The sequence below is a fragment of the Heloderma suspectum genome, chromosome 17 (genome assembly GCF_057233095.1).
Source record: "Heloderma suspectum isolate Gila_16-S chromosome 17, 16-S_ref, whole genome shotgun sequence".
In the NCBI taxonomy this organism is placed as follows: Eukaryota; Metazoa; Chordata; class Lepidosauria; order Squamata; family Helodermatidae; genus Heloderma; species Heloderma suspectum.
This window is the reverse complement of record NC_139474.1, coordinates 5,670,830-5,693,351: the sequence shown is the minus strand read 5'-3', so window position 1 is coordinate 5,693,351 and position 22,522 is coordinate 5,670,830. Positions and strand designations below refer to the sequence as shown.

Sequence of the window (22,522 nt, the reverse complement as noted above, 5' to 3'; positions counted from 1 at the left end):
TGTGAGGGAATACGTATATGCCACCGAAATACATATATATCTCAGGGCGAAATGGAACTAAGAAGTAGTGACGACAAAACTGAAGTTGCCCCAACAACCTCAGTGGAAGAAAGTTCAACTCTGTTGAAAAAAATGGGTGGTTGTCAGCATATCGTACATAGCTCTTTGGAGTGAGTGGATCATGAAAATCATGGAGCTGGCAGAGATGGCAAAACTTACTATTATAATTAAAGAAGGATCAACAACTAAATTCATGTTAGATTGGAAACCTTTTATAGAATTTGTGCAAGAAATAGAGAAAAATGATATCTATGTATGTGGATTTTGAAGTTTGAGATGGTTAATTCTCTTTTTTCTGTTGTTGTTAAAATTAGGAGCGAAATGAGATAATGTCTTTGAACTCAATGCATGATATACAACTAAGAGAAGAACTAGAGAATAATAATAATAAGCATTTGTTGTGTAAGGGGAGCCAAAGGTAGATATCTTACAATCTTAAGAGGTATTTTAGTGTATGTGTATTGTTGTTGTGTTTCTGTTGTTGTGTTTTGTTTTTCTTAAAAAAAAAAATATTATAGTACATAGTTTTTGGGTTGCAAAAATTTATTAATGCATCCATCGTTTTCAAGACCTTTGTTTTTTTCACATTGTGAACAGTGGAAAGGAACGACATGCTATTGTGTTTAAATGTGTACAAGTATCCCAATAAAAATGTCTATGTAATATAACATTTAAATCACATTACATGCGCTTTAATTCTTTTCCTCAGGGATTCCAGGTCAAATACTTGTGGTGTTGGGACAAAAAAATTAACATGGGCTTCTTTGTTTTTAGTTTGTTTACTATCTACAAATAGAATAAACATGCTTAATTGGATCAATTTCTAGTGCATCAGGACCCTTTCCAACGCAAGTTGAAAATTTTCTGATGAAAATCACCTAATCTGCACAGGAAAATCTGGAAAACCGACATCACTGTTTGTCCTTTTATAATTCCATCTGTTTTCATTAGTAAACACCTTGCTATTTGTTTCATTCTTCACAGCATAAATGCACGCTTGTTTCATTACTCACATTTGCTTTTTGTGTTCTTTCAGTGTTGGTTTTTTCTGCTGCACCAGGGGAGCCAATATTGGTAACAGCCTTCTGTGGGTTACCATTTTATTTTCCCAGAATGCCCTGGGTGTTGCGTTGTTCCGGGGCATTCTGGGAAAATGGCAGCTGCCACAAACAAACAAAAAATGGGAAATGAACCCTATTTGTACCCACTCATGATCATGCTTGACTTCTGTTTCAGAAGGGCTGTAGCTCAGTGGTAGAGCCCCTCCTTCGTGTGCCAAAGGTCCCAGATTTGATCCTTGGCATCTCCATGTAGGGCTGGGAAAAAACTATTCCCTCAAACCCTGGAGACCTGATGCAGTGTAGACAACCTGAGCTGGATGTCTGGCCCTAGTAGGCCCAAGCGACCACAGGATTCTGCAAGATCCAGAGCAGCCATGATGGATTAAGATGGACGCCCACTGTGGGAAAACCCAGCTCTGTGTAAGATGCTTGGAGTTTTGCTGAATCTGAACTGTCAGCTGAAGTTAGACCTTGGCATTGTGGTTGACAGCAGGTTTCCGATAACTCATGGCAACTAGTAACAGGCTAACAGGCGCCACAATAGGGTCACAGAGAATGCAGAATTGTAAATGTTATTGGAACGTTCAGAAGAATGTGCATAGGTGCTGATGTGTCATATGTCAAACTGACTTGTGCAAAAAGTTGCAGAAAAGAAGGGTCCTAGTTACACATCCCCAGATATTATTAATTATTATTACATTTATACCCCACCTTTTTCCCTCTTGTAAGAAGTGCCAAGGCGGCTTATGTGGTCCTCCCCCACTCCGTTTTATCCTCACAGCAACAACCCTGCGAGGTAGGCTAGACGGAGAGAGTCAGTGTCTGGCCCAAAGTCACCCGGGGAGCTTCATGGCTGAGTGGGGGACTAGAACCCAGGTATTCCCGGTCTCAGTCCGACACGCTAACCACTACACCACACTGGCTCTCCTGTGTCTTGCGTAGTTTCACCCAAGTGAGTAAATTGACCTAAAAAATGGATGTGTGTGTGGGGGGGGGAGGAATCGAGTCCCATCTCTGATCAATGTAAAAAAAAAGATGTTCTGGGCACATACAAAGCCTGTTTCTTCTGTTATTACTACCCCCTCCTTCTCTGGGATACTTTTGAATATTTTCCATTTCATCTCTCCCTGGAAGGGCTTAAGAACATAAGCAGAGTCCTGCTGGATCAAACCAAGGCTCCACCTAGTCCAGAATTCTGTTCACACAGCGGCCCAACCAGCTGTAGACTGGTTGGACTGGAGACAACTGGAACCGTTTCCTCACTGCACTGACTAGCTCCGACGGAGATCAAAGGATCTGTGACCCACTCCACTGGATGAGTAGGCAAGATTTTTTGCTTATCACAGTGGGATAGTCTAAGAATAGTCAACAGGGGCTGCAGAGAGATGTAGGCCTATTCAAGTTGGTTTGGTTGCTTTCTTAATGGCATTTCAAAACCATTCTTATTCTTTAGTCTTACCATGTTCCTCTCCTTGCCCCATCCCTTTCTCCTTGTGTCATGTCTTTTTAGATGGAAAAACCAGCAGGCAGGGACCGTCTTTGCTGATTTGACTGTAAGCCCACTCCGGGAGCCAATTTTGGCTGAGGAGCAGGATTAAAAATATTTTAAACAAATAAATGAACAATCCTTACACCATTCTTAAACCTTTTATATTGTTGTGTTCATTGCTTTCTTATGACCTTCTCTGAGCATTTTATAATATTTTCTAAATACTAACGTTACTATGTCTTCGTACAGAAAATATTACCTTCATACAGAGTATTTTACTTTATTTCTCAAGAATTCTCTTAATTTGTTTAATTAAAACATAACCAAGAGGCTGGTATGCCACAAAGCAAAGTTCTGCCCTCCAGTCATCTTTATTTGGGTTCAAAGGAGTGGTTTTGTGTTTGGGAGCTCAGACCCCACTTCTGTGTCGTACTTAAGTTCTCGGGGAAATTACTTTTCTTTTAGTCTCACCAGTTTGCCTTCTGGGAAATGAGTGTTCTGTGACTAGCCATGCTCCCTGTGGCAGCCGTTTTATGAATGGGCAAGCCCCGTCACCCACGGCAACCATTTTGTGAGAGCGTCCACAATATTCTCTCAACATTCAAAAAGTGCCCACTAACCCTAAAAGGTTGAGGACTCCTGCTCCATTCCTTCCCAGCCCTTCCTACTGATATCCCACAACCCCTCCTGTCTACACATTCAGCGCTAACACCCTGTGTGAGTGATGAATCCCAGCCAAACTGACCTTCCACCCATGTCATAGAAGCTGTACTGTTTGTCAGCATTCTATAGCTCTTGCTTTCACCCCAGGAAGTTACAATGCTTTGCTATTGTCCATGACATCACCGCAGCTCAGCCAATGGTGTGGAGGGGTGTCTGGGAGATGACAGCTAGATTTGATCCCGTTTTATACACACAAAACCTCCCTCATGGGTCTTGGTTGCGAGTCCTGGGAGATGGGGGAAGGCTGGGCTAAAGAGAGGACCCAACTTGGTATCTGGGCTACAACTCCCAGAATCCCCGACTGTTAGCTGTTCTTGCTGGAGCTGATGGGAGCTGAAGTCCAAAGCATCTGGAGGGTACCAGGTTGAGGAAGGTGGCTTTAGCCAAAGGCAAGCATGTTCCAACAGAATTCCATGTTCTGCTACTGCAAAGAGCTTCAGGGCTGCATCCTGCCCAAAAATTTAACGCCCCTGCTCCTCTCCTCACCTTCTCCTTGGCACGGAGCTCATCAAACATATCCTGGATCTCGACTTTCCAATCGTCCTGCATGGAGTGGAAGGACTCCTGCGGCATGTCATGGAGAACCTGGGTCTCCAGCACCGTCAGCTGGGACAGGATGGATGCAAAGCTGGGGCGCCGGTGAGGGTCCTGCTCCCAGCACTCTGGTGGGGTCAACAGGAGAAGGGCGGGAGGGGGAGGGAGACAGAACGTACAGAGGTATCACACCTGCATGGGAAACAGCTGGCTTTACAGAGGTTTTGCATCTTAGAAGCCTCCCTTCTTTGATTGTCTGGATGCAATGTCTATTTACAACCGGGGTGCACAACCTCAGGCCCAGGGCTGGCTGGGGTCCCAATCCAGGGTTCCCAATACAATACAATATCGGGGGTTGGACTCGATGGCCTTGTAGGCCCCTTCCAACCCTACTATTCTATGATTCTATGATTAATATGTTTCTGTAATTTTTGTGTGTGGAAAATATGTATTTTTTAAATGGTCTGTGAAGAAATTTTAAATAAGTTAACTATCTGTCTATAAAGTAGTCCTGGTAAGTACTGACATTTTAAGCATATAATTTAAAGAACACAAACAGAAATATGCATAATAAATAAAGAGAGAATATGCAAATATATAACATCAAATAGTTATAAGCGCAACATATTGCTATTTAACACGGTAATACAGCCTTCCTCAGCCTGGTGCCCTCCAGACGCCTCTGCTATGCTAGCTGAGGATGATGGGAGTTCTAACACATCTGCAGGGCACCCGGTTGGGGAGGGCCGTTCTAATATGTTTCCCAGCATGTCAAAATGTGCCCAGTGGTGGCCGGTGGCTATTGTGGCTGGTGGGGCGGAGGGCAGGTCTCCAGGAGGCGGAGCCAAGGGGTCACCAGGGGCGGAGCCATCCCACGGGAAAGGCTTTGCGCACCTGCAATTTGACAAATGGCACTCAGGCGCCAGGAGTCCCTTCCTGGTCTGCAGCAGCAGCTGCATGATGGAAGAGGCCGGTGAAAAGAGGTATTTTTTTCTTTAAAATTTTGGCCGGGGGGGAGGGGGCGTTGAAAACCCTGCCCTCTGATTGCCACCACACCTGTCCACTCCCCATTAACATCTGGCCCCCTAGAAAACAAAGGCTCATCGGTTCCCATAAATAGCCACTAGAGGGAGAAAGGTTACCAAGATACTCTTTGCTCTCTCTGGCAGGGCTTCGGAGAGAATCCCAAAATCCTGCTCTCGCTTACCTGCCATGAGGCGTGCAAAGGGTTCTGGACAGGTGGACGGGATAGGGAGGGTCAGTTTGTTCACAGCGACGCCATAGGCAACAGCAAGTCCATCAATGCCCCGGTATGGAACTTCGCCAGTGAGGAGTTCCCAAAGTAGTACCCCATAGCTGGAGGAGAAAGGACACAGGTGAGAATCCACGGTAACAGAGAGGCATCTGTGATCCCAATGATGTGCAAAACATCATCCCTTCATCCCACTCCCCTCTCGGAAGCACAACAAGCCGAACTGGGCAGTTCTGGGCACCTCCCCCCCTCTTCCTGGACTGTATAGAACCCTAACCCTGGTCTTTTGAGGATCATAAAATGCTTCCTCTTGAAATAAATAAATAAATAAATAAATCAGACAGACAGACTATGGAACAAAAGCATACTTGGAAATTAAAACCCATCACCTTTCTATACACAGCAGACATTGGGGCTGTTAACACAACACACTAACTCCCATTCAGTGGTTGAGAGTGGGTTGCTATTGAACCGTGGTTTGCTTGGTGAACCGTGGGTTAGCATGTTGTCTGAACCCAGAACATTTTCTGTAAGGTGGCTTGTTAACTACCCTGAACAATCCGACAAGAAACCATGGGTTCACAAAGTGGCTTGCTAGGGAAAAATAAGCCACAGTGCATGGTTAACAAGCAGTGTTCATGCATGCTAACCCAGACAGCATGCTAACCCAGGTTCAACAGAGTGTGGGTTAGCATGTGGTGTGATTCCAGTCAGTGGCTGAGATCAAGATTGAAGATGGAGCGGTCAGCACAGCCTCCTGTTTTTTGCAAAAAAATTAACAAGACAGCCAGTGTGGTGTAGTGGTTAGAGTGTTGGACTGGGAGTCAGGAGATCCGGGTTCTAGTCCCCACTCAGCCATGAAGCTCACTGGGTGACTTTGGGCCAGTCACAGACTCTCAGCCCAACCCACCTCACAGGGTGATTGTTGTAAGGATAAAACAGAGATGGGGAGAACTATATAAACTGCCTTATTTACATTTATTTAACCATTTATTTATTTATTTATTTATTTAATTTCTTAATCACCCATCTGGCCGGTCACCCGGCCACTCTGGGTGATGAACAATAATAGAAACAGTTTAAAACAATAAAATTCTACATTTAAAACATCATATTTCTAAAAATACCCTAACCCACCCCAAATGCCTGCCTGAACAACCACGTTTTTAATGCATGGTAAAGCTCGTTAAAGAGGGGGCATGGCGGATGAGTCCCTTGAAGGAAAGGTGGGATATAAATTTAACAAACGAACAAATAAAGAATAAATAAAAACACGCATGATCAGCAATGCATTTCCCCCCAGTCCCTTGTAGTCCCGGCTTGCTTTCTATCTGCTGTCTTTCCACCTCTCGATTTTTCTCCCCCTCCCCTCCCTCCACCTTTTCCCTAATATTATAAACATTTGCTTCCTTTCCATTTTACCCGCTGAAGAATTTGCCCCCAGAGCTCACTCTGGAGAACACAGGTGGGAACGGTTCAGTAGGCCTCCAACACACAGCCCTCAATTCAAAACCAGGGGTGCTGTTTTGGCAACGGACGTCCCAGCCTTTCTCTGCACATCGGGAAAAGTGCTACAGCCCCAAAGCCAGAATCTACATTTGGATGCCCCCCCCTCACCTCCAGACATCGCTGCCCCGGGAGAAGGTGGAGCTTTTGATAACCTCAGGCGCCATCCAGGCGTAGGTACCGGCAGCACTCATCTTGGTCGTCTTGTGCCACTCACGCGCCAGCCCAAAATCCGTGATCTTCAGTGTCTTCCCGCTCACGTCCCCGTCGTCCACGTATTCAGCCAGCAGGACTGCAGAAAGAAGAGGGGTGAATGTGAGATTTCCATGGAGCCGGAAACGGCAGCTCGGAGGCCTCAATCCAGGAAAAAGCCACAGTCCATTGCTGGAAGAAAGAGAGGCATCGGGGCACAAGCCTGCCTGACCCTCCTTCCCTCTAACCTGGAAGGCCTTTGTTCTAATTGTTGACCCACAACTCCCACCATCCCTGGGCATTGGCCATGCTTGCTGAGGCTGATGGGACTAACCACTGAAGGGACACATATTCTCCACCTCTGAGGTAAAGGATCTTAACTGCGGACCTGCTCCCTATCTTGGTAGGCAATACTGCATGGTCGCTCCGTGACAGATGGCATATTTTGAATGCATATGGTTCGAAGTTACATCTCCAGTATCTCTAGTTAAAGAATCTCTGTGGCAGGGCTGAGAAAGGCTTTAGAGAGCTACTGCCAGTCAAAGTAGACAGCAGCAGACTAGATGCACCCATTGTCTGACTCAATGTAATGCAGCTTCATGTAACACCCTAAATGGTTTGACACCAAATTATTTGAAGGACCACCTTCACCCATAGCAGCACGCCCACACTTTAAGATCAGCAAGAGGGGACTTTCTCATTTGCCCACCTGTGAGAGCAGTTAGGTGGGCAACCACACATGAGAGGGCCTTGTCTGGAGTGGCCCCACATCTCTGAAACAAGCTGCCATTGGGAGTCTGCCATGCTCCAACATCGCAGGATTTTGAGAAGGCCTTGGAAAACATATTATTTTACTCCGGCCTTCTCCCAATATGATTGCTATTGCTGCTGTTTTGGTTGCTGTTTTGGTTGTTGGTTTTTATTGCTGCTTTTGTTGTGTTCTTACTGTTTTATTGTATTTTTATTGCTCTTATATTTTTATATTATATCAGTTTTATGTGTTTATTGCTGTACGCTGCCTTGGAAGGGCTTCTGCCCTGAAAGGCAGCCAAGAAATATTTTAAATAAATAAAATACATAAATAACTCTAGATGCTCCTATGTGTGAAGAGCTGTGTGCAGCTGACGAAAAGGCACTCTCCACATGCGCAGAGTCCCTCTTCTTTAATATGTCAGAAGTAAACCAAATTATTTTCCTGACAGCAGAGGTGGCGAACCTCTTTCAGCCGGAGGGTTGACTTCCTTTTCAGAGAAGGTCTCAGGGGCCGCCTTCCAGTGGTGGGCGGGGCATAGACAAAAGAGGTGGGGCCAAAAATTCGAGCATATTTTAGCTCAAGGCTCTTACTGGCAGTAACTAAGCCTTAGAAGAGGCATTTCATCCTTTTAGAATGGGGGGAAATTGCACAAAAGCTGAGAAACCATCAAATGAGTGGCACCATTACATTCTGGGAAACCCTGAGTTCAATAGAGTTTACTCCCATGCACAGGATGCAGTCATACTGATACTAATAAATTGGGTATTATGCTCTGTACTGCTGCTCCTTGGTGTGCGTGTGTGTGTGTGTACATACATGTACAACACACACACACACACACACACACAAAGTAATGAGGAGATTCTGCACTTCACAATTTACTGCTACACTAAGGATGTACAGATTTTGCCTTCCAAAAATGGACCAGGGCTGAAGGCAAAATAGGATGGTGCTCAAACGCCAAAAAAGACAGTATATTTTAGCCTAAAAGCGCTTTCTTTTTTTTCAGTAAAACAATTAAACCATTTTATTGGTCAGCTTAAAAAACACAAACCAGTTTCTAAAAGCAATGCCTAAATCAATTTAGCAGCACAAAAAAGGACGAAAGGGACCCTCTTTTAACTTCCATCAAAAGCCATGCAGAATGAAGGTTTCGACGCACTACCTAAAAATCATCAAGGAAGATACACACACTAAAGCCATACCCGCAACCGCTGGAAACTTTATCCAACCACCCTTCTAGCTAATGGGATTTCAACATGAAATTTTATTTTATTTCAATAAAAAGTTAACAAAACAAAGGCAATAAAAAGAAGAACATACATAAGAATAAATCAGAATCACTAAAGAAACAAAGGAATTCACTAATTATAAACAAATTAAAGCTCTTTCTGCCAGCACCTTTTGGAATGAGGGAAAAAACTATGCGACGGTGCCAATAGGGACCAGAAAAAAACAGCTGTAAGGCTGGAAACCAAAGTCAAAAAAAGAAACCGCTGCACCAATTGGATTCCCAACGCATTTCGACACTTGGTCTTTATCAAATCTCTTGGAGATTCTTTTGGAGGATTCCCTCCCCCTCTAAAACACTCTCCAAGAGTTTTTCCCTTCATAAAGACCAAGTGTCGAAACGCGTTGGGAATCCAACTGGTGCGGCCGTTTCTTTTTCTTTCGTTTCTTTCGGAGAGAAAAAAAAAACTATACAAAAGCCGGGAAACCACCAAATGACTGGAGAATGGGGGAAAGGGAAGGGAACATGGCTGTCTAGGGCTCCTCAGAGGGCCAGACTGGGACCAAATTTGGCCAGATTTGGCCTACAGGCCTGAGGTTCCACAGCCCTTCCCTATAGTAACAGAGATGCCTGCCCTTTTTTCTCTAGGCAACTGAAACCTACTTTGTCCCAAACTATCCTTTGGAGATCAGTAGGACGTATTCCCAGGTATGAGGATATATGACCAGCAGCTTTTGAAACCATCAACCAGCGGCTGTCTGGGTTGGATGCTGATGGGACTGTTTTGCAGTGGTTCCACTCATACTTGAACGTTTGTTTCCAGAAGGTGGTGCCGGGAGATATCTGCTCAGCCCCACAGCATCTTTGCTTTGGGTCCTGCATGGTCCCATCTTATCTCCCACCCTGTTAAACATCTACATGAAACTGGAGAACAAGGTCATCTGGGGGTTTGGAGTGCATTGTCATCAGGACGCTGATGACACGCAACTCTGTTTTTCCTTCTCTTTGGAGCCAGGCGAGGCTGTGGGCGTGCCGGATCGGTGCCTGGCCACGGTAACAGACTGGAAGAAGGCTAACAAACTGAAGCTCAGATAAGACAGATGCACTGTCGATAGATGGTTCCTGAGTCCGAATGTGTGGGTTTACTTGGACACAGTGATACAAGTCTTCGTTATATCCCGTTTAGACTACTGTAACATGCTCTACATGGGGCTGACTTTGAAAACTGTTCAGAAACTTCAGCTAGTCCAGAATGCTACAGCCAGACTGTTGACTGGGGCCTGTTATAGGGACCACGTAACTCCCTTGTTACAATAGCTTCACTGGCTGTTTCTGGGCACAATTCAAAGTGCTGGTTATGACCTATAAAGCCCTATAGCTCATAACCAACATCTGAGGCCTTCCTCCAAGTGCCACCTTGAAGGAAGACTCAGAAGGTGGCAACAAGGGGAAGCCTTCTCAGTGGTGGCCCCCCAACTGTGGAATGAGCTCCCCACTGAGGCCTACGAGCCGCCGACAATTTCATCTTTTCGGCTCCAGGTTAAGACTGCCCCCTACTCCCAGGCATATGATGGGGTCACTTACTGTATGTCAGCTGTCCTGAACAGGTCTATTATTGAAATTGTTTACTGAAATTGTTTTTAGCCATTGGAGTTGTTTTAAATTTTGTACGTTAGGGTATTTTAGACTACGTTTTATCATAATGCTATATTATGTAACGTGGTATTACATAAGACCCCTTTCTCCCATACAAGCCTGCTGGGGTTTTAACATTCTTGGGAGACGCTTTTCTTTCTGTCCCGCCGCTATCGGATGCACATTTAGCGGGAATATGACAGCGCACCATCTTGTGCTGCTTTTAACCTATAAAGCCCTAAATGGCTTGAGACCCCAATCCCTTAAGGACCACCTCTCCCCAAATGAACCTACCTGGTCCTCAGAGGGGGCATGCAGACCTCTGAGAGATGCACAGTGCGGGGGGGGGGGGTGTCAGTTTGGGAACAGGCCTTTTAGCCCAGTGTTTATGGAACATGCCTATAATGTTGTGTGAATGGCCCCTTTCCAGCTACCTTTTACATAACATTACATATCTGGGAAACCCTGAGCCACCATTCTTACACAACATGGTGGCTCAGTAAGGGGACAGGTGGCCGCTGGGCACTCGCAGACCCAGTAAGTGGTGGATCCCACCCCCTTCTCGGACCCCCACGACTATCCCTACTGACCATCCTCAAAACAGATTTAACACAACCCATACATCCCTAGACGCAGTGCCAAATTTCAGACTAGCTTGGAGACTTGCATATTTTCTATCTTAACATTAACCTGATTGTATTTCTGTCTTTTATGGTTTTTTAATGTGTATCGATATGTTCTTCTACAATTGAACAACTTCGCTGTCCTTTGTTTTTTTTCTGTGCCACGTGGAAGCCCGTTTTGTGGTGGCGCTCTCAACACTTCAACAAAATCCCAGCCATGAATACGAGCCCGCAAAGGTTACCTGCCCCTGGACTAAATAAAGCGTCCGTTAAGGGCATGACCCCCAACTGCTGTAATTCCCCCACGTTCTGCAGCTGGAGCGAACATGAAAAACCCTTAACAAAATACATTCAACCGAAAGGTGTTTTTAAAGATTTGATAATTGAATGAAACCCCGGGTTTTCAGCAGGCTGCGCAAACAAGATGCCGGAGACTTCTCGCCGTCTGGGCGTGAAAGAAATGCAGGTGAATTTTCAATTCCAACGCTACTGTCCCTTGTGGGAAGTTGCCCTGAAAACATTCCCATGTAAGGGGAAAACGACAATGCTCCGTCAGAAGCGAGGCCTGAGAAACATTTGTGTACACACTGTGGGTAAGACACACCCCTACCTGGAAGTCAGCCCTACATGCAAAAATCTCTGCCCAACCCTACTAACCCTCCAGACAGCCCCAGGGCTTCCATCACATCCTGTTCAGAGGGAGGGAAGGAAGATCATTGCCTACTAATATATACGCAACACCAGTCGAAAAGGAACTTCTGTACAGTGGGCGCGGGATACGGACGGTGAGGCAGGGGCATTGCTAGGCCACAGTTTATGGGGCCCTGCTCGTTCGGGCGCCAGGTGAAGACCCTTCCACTTTCCCAGGCATTTTGGTCTTTTAGCCAAATCTGTTTTTGTATTTTGAATCTCTGCACTGCTGCTCGGTTTTATTTGGGTTTGTCCTTTTGATCCTGTAGTTTTCCGTGTTTACATTTTAGATGGTATTTGATGGTGCATTTTGTGGTTTCAATTGCTGTGAAGTGCCCAGAGAGCTTTGGCTATTGGGCGGTCTAGAAATGTAAATGGGGGGGGGGTCCCAATAACTTGACCCTCCCTGAGCGACTATTGTTTAGAAGGCTCCACAGGGAGGCACAATTTGGATAAAATGGGGCAGGAAGCAGAGGGTGGGACTTACAGATTTAATTTAGAGGCTCTGTATTCAAGGGCTGCAGCTCAGATGGCAGAGCCCCTGCTTTGCAGGCAGAAGGTCCCAGACTCGATTTCCAGCATCTCCAGGTAGGGCTGGAAAAACTCCTGCTGAATCCCTGGAGAGCAGCTGCTGCCAGTCAGTGTCGACAATACTGGGCTAGGTGGATCAAGGGTACACTACACTACAGGCAGCTTCCTATGTAGCGGTAGAGCAAGCGGTAGAGCTTTGCATGTGGAAGGTCCCAGGTTCATTCCCCGGTCATCACCACTTAAAAAGATACCATACAGTTGGGCTGGGAAAGATTCCTGCCTGAATTCTTGGACAGCTGCTGCCAGTCAAGAGTAGACACTATAGAGCTGAATGGACAAGTAACTGGGACTTGTATAAGACAGTTTCCTAAGTTGCAGGGGAGGGATTTTAGCCCATCCCCAGCACCTCCAGGTAGGGCTGGGAACCCCCCTGCCTGAAACCCTGGAGAGCCGCTGCTGCCAGTCAGTGTTGACAACACTGGGCTAGATGGACCAAGGGACTTACTCAGTCTTAAGGCAGCTACTTACGTTCCAGCTCACTAGCAGAGCCCCTGCTTTGCATGCAGAAGGTTCCAGGTTCAATCCCTGGCATCTCCAGGTAGGGCTGGGAAAGAACCCTGCCTGAAACCTTGGAGAGATGCTGCCACTCAGAGTAGACACTATAGACCTAGATGGACAATTTGTCAGAACTTGTATAAGGCAGTTTCCTGTGTTGCAGGAGAGGGATTGTAGCTCAGTGCTAGAGCACCTGCTTTGCATGTAGAAGGTCCTCAGTTCGATTCCCACCATCTCCAGGTAGGACTGGAAATATTCCTGCCTGGAATCTTGGAGAGCTGCTGCTGCTGCCAGTCAGTGTCAGCAATACTGGGCTCAAAGGACCAAGGGTCTGAACATGGGAAGTTGCCTTGTATTAAGGCAGCTTCCCATGTTCCTATTCAAGTCCTGCCTGGCTTCTATCCAGATACAGCCCCTCCCCAGCACCAGCCAGCTCCACTATGCTGCAGTAAATTCCCTGGCACATCACCCTCGCCAGCATTGCCATGGTGCAATAAGAGTTTCCTTTGCTGACAGCTTTGGCTCACACTGCTGAGCTTCCTCTTCACACTTGGCATGCAGGATCATGGAAATCTGTGCCAAGCCAAGACAGAAGTAGGCACGTTTCCCTGCTCTAACCTACTAAAACTAATTTATAACTTTATTAGTAAAAGAACCCAGGAGTTCTGTCTCCAGGCCCTAGAGAAGCCGAGCCCCATCCCCACCTCCCCAAAGTGCAGAGATGGAAGAATCTGAAGTTTACAGAAACTTCAGCTAGTCCAAAACAGGGCAGCAAGACCGTTAACAGGAACTGGCCAACAAGCTCACATTATGCCAGTACTTTTCCAGCTGCACTGGCTGCCAGTCCATGTTGGGGCCCGATTCAAAGGGCTGGTATTAACATTCAAAGCCCTAAATAGCTTAGAGCCAGGTTATCTGAAGGATCGCCTCCTCCCATATATGGCTGCCTGGACCCTAAGATCATTCTCAGCGGTCCTTCTCCGCGAGCCCCTGCCAAAGGAAGTGAGGCGGGTGGTTTCCAGGAAGAGGGCCTTTTCTGCTGTGGCACCCCGGCTGTGGAATGAGCTCCCTAGAGAGGTTCACCTGGCGCCCACACTGTACTCCTTTCAGAACCAGGTGAAAACCTTTGTATTTTCCCGCATTTTAGCACTCTAGTCTTTTAGCTCTGCTGTTTTAAATCTGTATTTTAATTCTCTGCATTGCTGCTAGATTTTATTCTGGTTGTACTTTTATCTTGTAGTTTTAAGCTTTCATATTTTATGTTGTACTTTGTGTTGTACTTTGTGTTGTACTTTGTTGTACTTTGTGTTTGTACTTTATGTTGTACTTTGTGGTTTTAATTTTTGTGAATTGCCCAGAGAGCTTTGGCTATTGGGCGGCACAGAAATAAATAAATAAATAAATAAATTAAACAGCTTGAAATGCTGAATCTCCCAGACTCCAAACTTGTACTTCTCTCCTGATGCTATAGTTGTGACTCTTCGCTTTCCATTGATCTCTTCACTAGATTCCTGTTGGCTTGTGCATTAACCTCAAGCTGCTAGTCCTCACACTTAGGGCTCTCTGCCCATGCTTTAACTTGAGCTCTGAGATCACCAAGAACTCAATCCTAATGCCCAGTATGAAAAAGGCAAACTTGTTGGGCATAATTATGTTGGGCATAATTACGAAAGGTATTGAGAATAAAACCTCCAAGATCATGTTGTTGTTGTTCAGTCGTTAAGTCGTGTCCGACTCTTCGTGACCCCATGGACAATAGCACGCCAGGCCTTCCTGTCCTGTGCTCTCTCCTGGAGCGTGCTCAAGTTCATCTTTACAGCATCGGACTTTCTTTTCACCACCAGACACATCCACAGCTGAGTGTCCTTTCGGCTTTGGCCCAGCCGCTTCACTCTTTCTGGTGCTACTTGGGAATTCCCTCTGCTCTTCCCCAGTAGTATATTGGACACCTTCCGACCTGAGGGGCTCATCTTCCGGCGTCATATCTTTTAGCCTTGTGATACGTTCCGTGGGGTTTTCTTGGCAAGAATACTGGAGTGGGTTGCCATTTCCTTCTCCAGTGGACCACATTTTGTCAGAACTCTCCACCATGACCTGTCCGCCTTGGGTGGCCCTGCACGGCATAGCTTATGGCTTCACTGAGTTACGCAAGCCCCTTCGCCACAACAAGGCAGGGATCCATGAAGGGGTCCAAGATCATACTGTCCTTATAAAAATCTATGGTGCAACCACACTTGGAATACTGTGTATAGTTCTGGTAATTGCACCTAAAAAAGGATATTTCAGAGTTGGAAAAAGTGCGAGAGAGAGAGCAACTAAAATGATTAAGGGGTTGCAGCAACTCCCCTGTGAGGGAAGATTACAACACCTGAGGCTGTTTAGCTTAGAGAAAAGGTGAGTGAGGGGAGACATGATAGAGGTGTGCAAAATGATGCCTGGTTTGGAGAAAGTGGAAAGGGAGACATTTTTCTCCCTCTCTCAAGATACTAGAGCCCAATGGGGTCATCCCATGAAGCTGACTGGTGGGAGATTCAGGGAGATAAAAAGGAAGGACATCCTCACACAGTGCATAGTTAAACTGTGGAATTCGCTTCCATAAGATGTAGTGATGGCCACCCATTTGGATGGCTTTAAAAGAGGGCTAGACAAATTCCTGGAGGAGGAGGAGGCTATCAATGGCTACTAGTCCTGATGGCTCTATGCTCCCTCCAGTATCAGAGGCAGGATGTACACCAGTTGCTGGGGAACATGGGCGGGAGGGTGCTGTGGCACTCCTGTCTTGCTTGTGGGTTTCCTATGGGCAGCTGATTGGCCACTGTGAGAACAGAATGCTGGACTGGATGGACCCTTCGTGTGATCCAGCAGGGCTCTTCTCATGTTCTTATGCCCTCTGGGAACGGTCATTGGGAACTGGGACCAGGCACTGGGAACATAACACACCAGCGCTGAAAGAGCTTCAGTAGTTCCTGGTCTGTTTCTGGGCTCAGGTTGAGATTCTAGTGCTTACAAACTCCCCCGCCCCCCGTCCCCAGTGCCAGATTTGTGAAGGCCCTTGGGCAAGATGCCCTCAATGGGCTCCTTCCTTCAGTGAATCAACCACCACCATTTCCACCAGCTGTTCTTGCTCCCCCTCCTCTTCCTCCTCATGGCTGCCACTGGCTTGCTTGACAGGCAGAGAGCCAGGGAGCAAGGAGGCCATGGCATCTCCTGCTTCTCCTTCTCACCACCACTGTTATCTGGGCCGTAGCGAGAGACAGGTGAGCAAGCAGGTCGCAGTGGTGAAGAGGAGGAGCAATTCCAGGGGGTTCTGGGCAGTGGGCCCCTGCTGGGGTGTGGGCCCTTTGCAGATGCCCAACCATGCCTACCCTTGACGCTGCCCACTCTCCCCACTGACCACTTGAGAATTGCTGGAGGTCTCGGCAGACCACTTAGTACACTTTTTTTGTTGTTGTTCTACAATCAAAGCACCTGCATAACCCATATTTAGATAACTGTAGTCTTGCCTTTCCAGCGCAATGGATGTGCCTGTTATGTGAGCCATGTTTATATACAATAATATGTCATTAAAAGAGCAGACTATTTAAAGAGGTGGCAGTGGTGAACATTTGCTTCTTTTTCCTCTCCTGCTCACAGGGCAGCAGGTTCTAGGGGTCTCTGTCAGGGGAGGAGGGGTCCCTATCCCAGCTTGGTGAAGCAGCAGCGGGCAGAGACTGGATGATGGCCGTTTGCCTCACTGGTTTCTGGTTCTGTGAAGTTGGGCATAACATTTGTCTGATTTGTCTGAGCACCAGGTAAGGTTCAGCAAAGTTGCCTTTAGCTGGCAAAAATTAAGAGGCAGCTCCATTTCTGTATTCTGAAAAGTGAGGGCCTTGCGCCAGGGTCTTCTTGACCATTTCGGTAATCCGGCCATGGTCAACAGAGCTTCCATCTCCATTATCAGAATACATAAATAAATAAATAAATAAACAAACAAACAAACAAACAAATAAGCCAAGTGCCACGCACAGATATTCTCGACTGCTCCACAACCTTTCCACGGACCACCTGAATAAGAGCTTGCAGGCCATAGCTTGAGAAACTATGCCCTACCTGACTTCAGACCAAGGTACCACAGCGAGGGAGACAACATACTGAAGGCTCTATTCCGAGTGGACTACAGATGGACCACAGGTCGATGCAGAACCACCAGAAGGGAGAAGGCGCTCGCTCAGGTATCCTGGTCCCAAGTTGTTTAGGGCTTTGTACACGAGTACCAGAACCTTCAATCTGGCCCGGTAGCGAATAGGCAGCCAGTGCAGTTCCCTCAGCAAAGGCGTTGCATGCTGAAAAAGGGCAGCTCCTGACAACAGCCGAGCTGCTGCATTCTGCGCGGACCAGCCTCAAGGGCAGCCCCACGTACAGCGTATTGCAGTAGTCCAGTCTTGAGGTCACTAATGCCTGTACCACCGTGGTCAAGCTATCCCTGTCCGGGAGAGGCTGTAGCTGGTGAACCAGCTGAGGCTGGTAAAAGGCACTCCGAGCCACGGCGGCCACTTGGGCCTCGAGCGACAGTGATGGATCTAGGAGTACCCCCAGACTATGGACCTGATCTTTCAGAGAAAGAAAGACTACGAACCTGATCTTTCAGAGACTACAAACCTGATCTTTCAGCCCTATTTATTTATTTACAATATTTATATACTGCAAATATTGTAAATAAATAAATAGGGCTGAAAGATCAGGCCTTGGTACATCAATTGACTACAAGGCTCAACCTGCACACTCTTAATGGTGCATTAAGAATTTACCTATCTGACGGGAACCAGAATAAGTCAAATAGACTATCTCATTGTATGAACAAACTTGATTCCCTTTTTGAAGGACATAGAGGTCATCCCAAAACTTCACAGTGATCATCTCCTGGTCTTATTGACTTGGAAAGCCCTGCACCCCTATCTACAAAGTGCCAATTGCTATATGCCTATGATACTCCCTGAGGGGGAAGCTTACTGTCATGTCAAATGGACCCCAAGGATGGACATGGAATTACGGGCCGTACTTGCATCAGACAACATGCAAAACTTTAGGACATCTCTAATACTTAACGCCCAAATAATGAGCCCGGTGGAATTATATCAGGAGTAAGCCCGAGAATTGAAAGAAGCCTTCACTCGGAGAGCAAGGGTGCCTCAACAACGGCACCATCCACCCTCGAAGCCCTGGTTCGACAGGGAATGTGTTCAAGCAAAAAAAGCCTTACAGAAGGCCTATCAAAAGTATAAATTTAGTTCTGATCTGAAGGCGGCTCAAGATCTTCTTGAACAGAAAAAATCCCATGAACAGCTACTGATACAAAAGAAAAAAAAAGGCTTGGAAGGAGAACTCTGCAAAACTGATTCAAGCAGCCAAATCTAAGGATCCGACCATGTTCTGGCGGTTGGTAAAGATCTCGCCAATTTGTGGACCAACATTGCCAGACTGCTATATTCATCCAAAAGCTTGGGAGAAGCATTTCCATCAATTATACAAGGATTCAGACGCTGCCCATGTGGCCTGGAATATTGCACTAGAAGGTGCTCTGCCTTGGCCCCTGGTCTTGGCTTCAGAAATTTATGATCTAGCTGCCCAGATGAAAACGGGCAAAGCACCGGGCGAAGATCTGATCCCTCCAGAGGAGGTCAAAAATAACTTAGAATGGTGGGCCTCGGCTCTAGCATCGCTATTCTCCTACATTGACATGACTGGGCAGATACCAGAAGATTGGGGCTCTGCCATTATTGTTCCTATATTCAAGAAGGGAAAGAGAGACGACCCCGCAAATTACAGGCCCATGAGTTTATTAAGTACCATCGGTAAATTATATGCCAGGCACTTATATAGGAAGCTTAAAGACTGGCTGGAACAGGATATGATATTGGCGGAGGAGCAGGCAGGCTTCAGGGAGGGTCGCTCTACCATAGATCAATGCTTGGTAGTATAGCATCTCATCGAGACATACCCCTCAAACAAGGTCACCTCGCTCTATGTAGCCTTTATAGACCTTAAGACAGCTTTTGACTCTATCTCGAGGGTCAAACTATGGAAGAAATTAGAGGCCTCCAACATTGATAGACGCCTGCTCCTACTCATTCAGACTCTATATAGGGACACCTCCCTTAAGGTCAGATGTAGTGCTCACGGCCACCTTACAAAGGCTGTTCCAACAAAAAAAGGGGTCAAGCAAGGCTGCATTCTCACCCCACTTTTGTTCAACTTCTACATCAATTCAATAGTAGACCAGCTAAACCATACCGATTTTCATCCCTCCAAAATTGTGGGGAGGCATATAACTACTTTACTATATGCAGATGATCCGCTATTATCTCAAGGACTCCAACTCAGCTTACAAGAGCATTGCGGAAGTTGACTGAATACTGCGAGGAAGAAGATCTGATGACCAATTATCAAAAAACAAAAATCATGACTTTTGCAAAAAGACCAACAATCAGATCATGGATGATAAACCAGCAGAAGATTGAGCAGGTCTCCCAATTCAAATATTTAGGGGTAGTCTTCCAAGCAAATGGTTCCAGGAAGGCTCACGGCAAATACGTGGCATTAAACGCACAGAGAACCTCTTCAGCAATAGCACAATTTATGAGAACGAAAGGCGACCACTATATCCCTTTAGCTCTCCAATTATACCAAGCAAAAGTACTGGCGCAATTATTGTACGGCTCTCAGTTGGGGCCTTTCCCGAATACCCAAACATTAGAACGTGTACAATCAAAATTTTGAGGGCAATATTGGGTGTTCCTAGGGATGTCTCCAATGCAAAGATAAGATTAGAGACTGGCCAGATCAAAATTGAAGCTAGGGTCTGGGTGGCTATTCTTGTGTACCGGCTTAGACTGTCATATTTTCCTACTGGCCTTGCCCCACTAATTTTGCAAGACGATTTTAAATCCACTTGGATTCAGTCAACTGAACAGAAAATAGCTTTCTTGGGGCTTCCCTTGTGGACTTTATTAAATATGGGTTTTGAACAGGCAATGGAAACCATCAAGCAGCGCATTGCAGATACTGAGAGACAAAGTGACCTCAATAGTGCCCCAGAATTCTATCTCAGGGAGGACTACAGATACATCGTAACAGCTGCACCTGATCTTGAACAACTGGAAATGCATAAACATAGAAGGGCATTTACCTTGGCCCGTCTAAATGGACTCCCCTCGGCAGTTTTGGAGGGATGGTACAAAAAGATCCCCTGGTCAGACTGCCTCTCCCCCGGGGCATGGAACAGATAGAAACTACAGAGCACGTTTTGCTGCGGTGTATATGTTATAGAGATATTTGTGCCGCACTCATCTCCCCACTGATGAATCGCTTTCCAGGAGTACAGGACAACAATATGCCTACATATTGTTGTCTGACACTAATTTGACATTTACATATAGTGTCGCCAGATTTTTTGCAGCCGCGATAGGTGTTCGAAGAAGGATGCTCAGGGAGCTCGGACTTACTTAGCTGGATGAAAGACAAAGTCTGGAGAGTAATGCCATCCACCCAGTATGGCTGATATGCACTACATTAGTACTACACTGTGTGGAGGTGTCTATTAACTTGATTGGGGATATATGGCAGATAATTTTAATGTAGTTCCTTTTTCGAGCTGGTCTTTGACTGTAATAAAGTTTTATTCTATTCTATGTACTGTTCCACATCAAAAGATTTCAGAGAGGTGAACGACAAAGATAAAAAATAAAACACCATATTAAAACAATTAAAACTAGATCTAGAACAGGCAATGAGCGTATCTCACAGACTTGGGAATTATTTTAATACGAAATTCCCAAATTGGCATTTCCCAAACCTACACGTAAACGGGAATGTACTACTACTTTGATATTATTACATATGGCTTTATTCTATCAATTTCTACCCTAAAAGGATTCCAGGTGGCTCACAGGCCGAAAAGGTTAAAGTCAGCAATAAAAACCATCAATACACTAAATAACTATAAAACAGCGCCCCCACCCACCATGACAACTAATAACAAAAACACAACGTCTAGAGCCAGAGAACATTTAAAGACATTTGTCAAAGCAGCATCCAAAAACCATCTTATGAAGATGGGCAGTATAGAAGTGAACATACAAAAACTACCACCACTATAGTAGGTCTCAGGCTTGAAATGTATAAAGAAATTATGAAGACAGTGCCTCTGATCATGTACAGAGACCCAGTCTCTTACCACATAGTAACTATGGCTGGTCCATACACTGCTGGAATTTGAGAGTTGAGCTTCCAGGTCAAAGAGCTTGATCCAGACTTAGTCTAGACATGCTTAGAGTAGACCCAGTGAAATCAGTGACGTTAGTCATGACTTATTTGCCCCATTAATTTCAATAGCTCTATTGTGACTATAGATACAACCCAAAGACTGCATTGTCCATCCAGGACTGAGCCCCAGTATCTCTTTTTAGACTTGGTGTTAAAGTCTCCAGTGTGTTAATCTGGCCTCTTTTACTACACCCTCAGCCACAACCCAGTTCACAGAATCACAGGGCGTGTTTGCCCGTCATGCTAAGCCATGGGGGGTTAATTAACCCTCGGGGCTTAGCAACATGGGAGGGTGGCCATTTTGCATATTCAAGCCACAGCTGTGGCTTGTTGTGTTGTGTGAACCCGGCGAGGGTGGGTTGTTGCTGTGGTTAACAAACCACTCACAACTCATGGGCTGTTTTAGCATTGTAGATGGTTTGTTAACCACACCAACAACCCACCCTTGCCGGGTTCACACAATACAAGCCCTGGCTGTGGCTTGAACATGCAAAAGTCTCCTGGCACACCCCACAACCCACCGTGGCTGAAATTAATAAGCCACAGTGGGCAGTGGTGATCATGCAAACTGGGTCACAGAGTTGGAAGAGACCTTGCAGGTCACCTAGTCCTGTTCAATGCAGGAATCTTGCAACTTAGCCAGTGTGGTGTAGTGGTTAGAATGTTAGACTGGGGCTTGGGAGATCTGGGTTCTAGTCCCCACTTGGTCATGAAGCTCACTGGGTGACTTTGGACCAGTCCCTGAGTCTCAGCCCAACCTCCCTCACAGGGTTGTAGTGAGGATAAAATGGAGAGGAGAAGGAAGACTCCATAAGCCTCCTTGGGTTCCTTGCAAGGGGAAAGAAGGCGGGATATCAATGTAATAATAATTATAATTGTAATAATCATTATTAAAACAACAACAACTGAGTACATCATCTCTGATGGATGGTTGTCCAAACTCTCCTTCATGTTGCCCAATTATATCAGTGCTGAGTCACAGGAGAAACAGTGAACCCTGATACATCTTTAATGTTGCCCCAAACCTGTTCTGGGTCAGAGCGTGTGGCTGAGCCAATCTTAACAACACATATAGAATTTTGTCTATGTGGGCCTCTGCTGGGGTGTGGGCCCATGGCAGGTGCCCAATCATGCCTACCCTTGATGCTGGCCCACTAAAAAAGACCGCTTGAAAATTCCTGGAGGTCTCAGCAGACCACTTAGTAGAGCCAGGGGGCAAGGAGGCCAGGGCATCTGCTGCTCCTCCTTCTCACCACCACCGCGGTCTGGGCCGGAGCGAGAGGCAGGGGAACAAGCAGGTTGCAATGGGGAAAAGGAGAAAATCCAGGGGTCTCTTGTCAGTGGGCATCTGTAGGGGGTGTGGGCTGAATCACACCTACCTTTGA

The 22,522-nt window shown here is 46.1% G+C and overlaps 1 protein-coding gene across 1 annotated transcript in view; it reads right to left on the bottom strand.

Moving 5' to 3' along the window:
• MAP3K11 (mitogen-activated protein kinase kinase kinase 11) overlaps positions 1-22,522 on the bottom strand; it is a 53,233-nt gene that overhangs the window by 15,586 nt on the left and 15,125 nt on the right. The window contains exons 2-4 of the mRNA XM_084823733.1: positions 6,737-6,917; positions 5,075-5,223; positions 3,820-3,995 (exon numbers count right to left, since the gene is read on the bottom strand). Coding sequence (XP_084679859.1) covers positions 3,820-3,995; positions 5,075-5,223; positions 6,737-6,917 — 506 coding nt within the window. The remainder of the gene's footprint in view (positions 1-3,819; positions 3,996-5,074; positions 5,224-6,736; positions 6,918-22,522) is intronic.